The sequence below is a fragment of the Bidens hawaiensis genome, unplaced genomic scaffold (genome assembly GCF_021521415.1).
Source record: "Bidens hawaiensis isolate Kalapana, Puna unplaced genomic scaffold, B.hawaiensis_p1.1 tig00005453_1, whole genome shotgun sequence".
Classification (NCBI taxonomy): domain Eukaryota; kingdom Viridiplantae; phylum Streptophyta; class Magnoliopsida; order Asterales; family Asteraceae; genus Bidens; species Bidens hawaiensis.
Window position 1 is genome coordinate 1,498,875 of NW_027491347.1, and position 4,640 is coordinate 1,503,514.

At 37.4% G+C, this 4,640-nt stretch overlaps 1 protein-coding gene across 1 annotated transcript; it reads right to left on the bottom strand.

Annotated features, from left to right (window-relative positions):
- Positions 1-2,159: 2,159 nt before the first annotated feature.
- LOC143629760 (increased DNA methylation 1-like) lies at positions 2,160-4,037 on the bottom strand. The gene is made up of 2 exons (XM_077098942.1): positions 3,486-4,037; positions 2,160-3,227 (listed from the first exon to the last, which is right to left on the bottom strand). Exons 1-2 carry the CDS (start codon positions 4,035-4,037, stop codon positions 2,166-2,168), a joined length of 1,614 nt encoding a protein of 537 aa, XP_076955057.1. The 3' UTR covers positions 2,160-2,165.
- Positions 4,038-4,640: the final 603 nt, after the last annotated feature.

A 4,640-nucleotide genomic window follows, 5' to 3' on the forward strand; every position in this document is an offset into this window, starting at 1 on the left:
AGGTCCATAACATTTGTGGGGCCGGATCATATGATTATTTTATTTATTTATTAACCTTCACTACATTAAAATATTCATGTAGATTTGGATGGAACTACGGGAAAGATGGGAAAGAGAACCTTACGCTTAGAAAGCCAGGTAAAATTAGTATGATGAACACACGGTTTTGTTACTGTTAAATCGGTGTAGGTGAATACGGGTCAGGTCTGCTGAGTCCAATCCACCCACACGATTTTTCAATGTTTTTGAAAATAAATAGCTAAAGAATAGTATAATTTTTTAGTTTTTAGAAACAAATAGTTATATAGTTGCTTCAGTAAATTACACGAATGGTCTTTGGGGTTGCTTCATACAACTGCCATGGTTTATGTGGACTAACGATGCGGAGGAACAAGTCATATCCACCTGCAGGTAAGCCATAAGTTCTATATGGGTTGGGTGACGGGTCAATACACACGTTGATCGTCATAGTGTCAAATATGAGTGACAAATTTATGTTATTTCCATAACAACCTACCTTCTTTAATATAATATATATAGACACACACACACACACACACTTTGTGCTATTTCGAACCCTTCAACCGTTTTTTCTTTGCTATATTTTAGTTTTATTTATGAGGTGGGTTCGATCATTGAGCTAAGAAGATCTTATTAGGCATATAATGTAATGTCAAACTTAAGCAAGGCTTTATAAAGGTGCGTTCAACAACTAAAACAATAAACTGAGCAGTAAGTTTTTTTAAAGTGGGTTCATGGTTATCTATGGAACTGTATGAAATGAGCGAATATGATGGGGTTCATTTTAGGGAACATTTGATTCATAGATATGTATAAAATGAGTTGTATGGTGAATTTGTTGCAGCTCTTATGTAATTTTTTTTTAAGACAGCAGGCTTAAGCTCGGGTCATATCAACCTTCATGGGTACTCAGTTTCTTTGCCCCTCTATATAATAGGACTGAACCTCGTTCATTGCTAGATTTGTTGTTGAAAGTGTCAACAATCATTATGGCTTGATAAACTGTATTGAAATCGTGATGTATTGATACGTAATAAACTGAATCACAACAAATTCCCGCAGCAACGCGCGGGTAAATATCACTAGGCTTCTCAAATTCGTAATGTCAAGAACAAGAAGGCCGAGGTCTTCGTCAATGGAGCTATGAGAATGTCACCGCTTAAACGGTGTATTAATTTTGTTTTAGTCATTCTATATGCAAAACTAAACAGTATTTGTTGGATTTGGATACTTACTAAAATAGAAGCTAGATGTGTGCTTTATGCCAGTCAGTACTGAATTTCTTTGGTGATACAAGACCATTCTTTGTATGCATCTAATTTTGTAGTTATTAACTTGGTTAAAGTTTCCTTTTTTATTATCTTTTTATTTCAAATGATAGTGACATTACAAAAAATGCTTAATGAAAAAGTTTGAACATTTACCTAAGTTTAAAGTAAATTGTGTCAATCAATATTGTTGCAAGTATTTTCTTTTTGATCTGACTGTAAATATAAGGTTATAATAACATACTGTTAGTCAATTGCCAATATTTGAGATATATTAATGGATTTCAAGTATGTTTACATTAAACAACCTATGGACTGATGTGACGGATTTGTTTATTAGCTGTCAATAGGCCGAGATGGTTCATGATCTAATATGTAAAGTGGCTTGGTTGAACCAAGAGGGTACACAAATATGTTGAATCTTCAATGAATATGGGTGTCAACCGCGACAGATTAGTGGTTTGGCGGGTTGAATTAGGATTATGATATAAAACTGATATAGAACCTGGTTGTTCGAGGTTCAATCAACAAGCAGACAGGGCAGCAACACGTAAAGCCACAATGACAAGCTTTTCAAGATCAGTTGGCATTTAGTGTTTTGGCATTAATATCTTTTTCTTTAAATCTTGTGTGCACACACCCATAAACTTGAACCAATTAGAGTTTATTTCGTTTATTATTTTGATATCAGTTCCCGTATACCCGCTGCAAAGCGCAGGCTTCCATGCTAGTTAAACATTAAACAGTAAAGACGATTGGTTATCATACAAATATAGACCACCTAAATATAAGTTTCATTAAACTCATGAATCAAAATATCTCTACAAATCATAATAAACCCAAAATAAACATCCTTACATAAGAACCCATTCACATTCACCTTAACATTTTATGACATCTCACAGTACCCGGAAAATCAACCAACTTGTATTTAACAAGTTCCACTCTTTCATCTTCACTCATCACTTTGAACCCAAACGAAGTCGTCCAAGTACTAACCATCTCCGTCACCGCAGGCAACACGAGCCGCTCAACCCCTAAATCTCCCAGTTTCCGTTCAATCTCACCCATTAACACCCTACACATCCCCAATCTTCGGTACCTAAACCTCGTTGCCACGAGTGGGATCTCCGCCACCTTACTGCCATGAACACGCAATGTAGCCACTGTAATCATCTCATCGTCCCTCTCCAAAACCGCGGTGAAAAACCCTTTTAAATTCGACCGGGCTGAGCTTCTGCCGAATACCAGATCTTCGACTAAATCGTTATCAGACCATTTATGCTTTATCGGTTGAAAACACTCGTGCATTACGTCTAATGCAACCTTTAGTTTACTAAAAGTTTCCGTGTACTCAAACGTGTCGAATTCGTCCTTCTCGAGCTTCAATATCCTCCAACTTAAATTTTCGGTGAACGGTATAATTGTTTCTCTTGAAAGCATTTTTAGCCCGGAGGATATTCGTATGCAATTCTCCGAGCATAACCAGTCACCATGACCTGAATCGGTTACTATAAACCCTAACTTTTTAAGACAATTCAGGTGGAATTTACGGTCACATTGCTCGCATTTAATCTGATCACTATCACTATCAATACCGCCTTCGTGACATATTCCACAACAACACGAAGGACAAAACCAGTGATCCGAATCTGGGATTCGACTCAGCCCAATGCACGTTAAATGGAAAGAACTCGTGCACGAATCGCATAACACCAGCTCGCCACCATCGACACAAAACGCGCAAAAATCATCGTTTCTGATCGGTTTTAACGATTTCGTGGGCTTTAAGGTTTTCGTAACACGAGCAGCTTTGTTGTTGTGTTGTAACAACGTTTGACAATCGAAAATTGACCTCCCATCTTCGAGAAATATGTTGGCGGCTGGACGACGAATCGTGCTTCCCGCGTGCGCCTCAAATTTACTCAACAGAAAGAACTGATCACAACAATCACATTGAATCCCAGAATCATAAACCCGTCCTTTCGCCAAAACCCGACCGTCTTTCTTGCAGTACGAGACTCGTGAACCCGATAATATTATGCTCTCTTCGATTAACAGCGAAAGAACGCATCTTCAACTGCGTGCAGATGAACCCGAACGCGAACGCGAACCCGACACCTTTCTAATAAGTTTCTTCGGCTTAAAATAATTCCTTTTGCCGCAAGTTTTCGTTACAACATCAACTTCATGTACCTTAGAAACCCCAATTTTCTTGTTTTCATTAAATTCGGAGAAAAACTCCTCTTCTTGTCGTCGAAAATACAAGTCTCCGACATCTTCCAAACGAATCTTTTTCTTCAGTCGATTACCACCCAACGAAAAACAATCAGTTTTTTCGGGTTTACTCTCGGGTTCTTTAGCGTTTTGGGTTTGAACTGCATGCTGACATGAATCTTTTTCCACCACACGAATCTTTTTCTTCGGTCGATTATTACCCAACGAATACTCGTCGGTTTTCTCGGGTTTTTTGTTTTGGGAATGAACCGCATTGAGACATGCGGTTCGGAGGGAACAATATGTTCTCCAAGCGGGAGAACGATACCGCAGTTCTCTGCGGTCGGAAGTCTTGTGATAGTAGAAGAAAGACCAACCGAGTGCAGCGAGATGCTTCTTCGCCTTCAAGATTGTTTCTTTAACGTGTGGATTCTTGATTCGGCCAACTTTAACGTCGTCTGAAGCGTACCTGATTATGGCTTCTGGGTTGTATTCGGGTTGATACTTTACGTAATCTGGAGATAACTCCATTGAAGATTGATTGATGATGTGGTTGAATCTTGGTTAGGGTTTAGAGTTTTTGATAACGTATGTTTTAATGTTTGTCAATGAATAGAATATAGAACTGTTAATGTTATATGATATATGTCGGTTTTACAATTAATGTTAGTAATTAGTCCTTGAAGTTATCTATATGTGACATAATAAGGCCGACGCACATTTAACGATTAAGTGGAATAAAAAAGGGTAACTATTCGAATATATGGAAACCTATCTAGTTATTAAAGAAAGTATATATTTTGCCTATCTGCATAAGGGGTGTGCAAAAAAATCAAATTAACCGACTCATAACCAAAGTCCAAAACAATCGATGAAACGGAATGATATAACCAAACGGTACCAGAAAACTAATGGGTAGTGACTTTTTGAAAACCGACAGTGGTTTGGGTCGGTTATGGTTAATACGGTTTCCATACCTATCAAAACTGAATCGAACAAATTATTTTAATATTGTAAATGTTTTTCATGGTCAAAATATTTCAAACCCAAACTTTTAGGTTAAAATAATGTTCAATTCTATTGTTTTGAGTTATTTTTAGTTAGACCCAAATTCACAATTAACCAACCCATAAC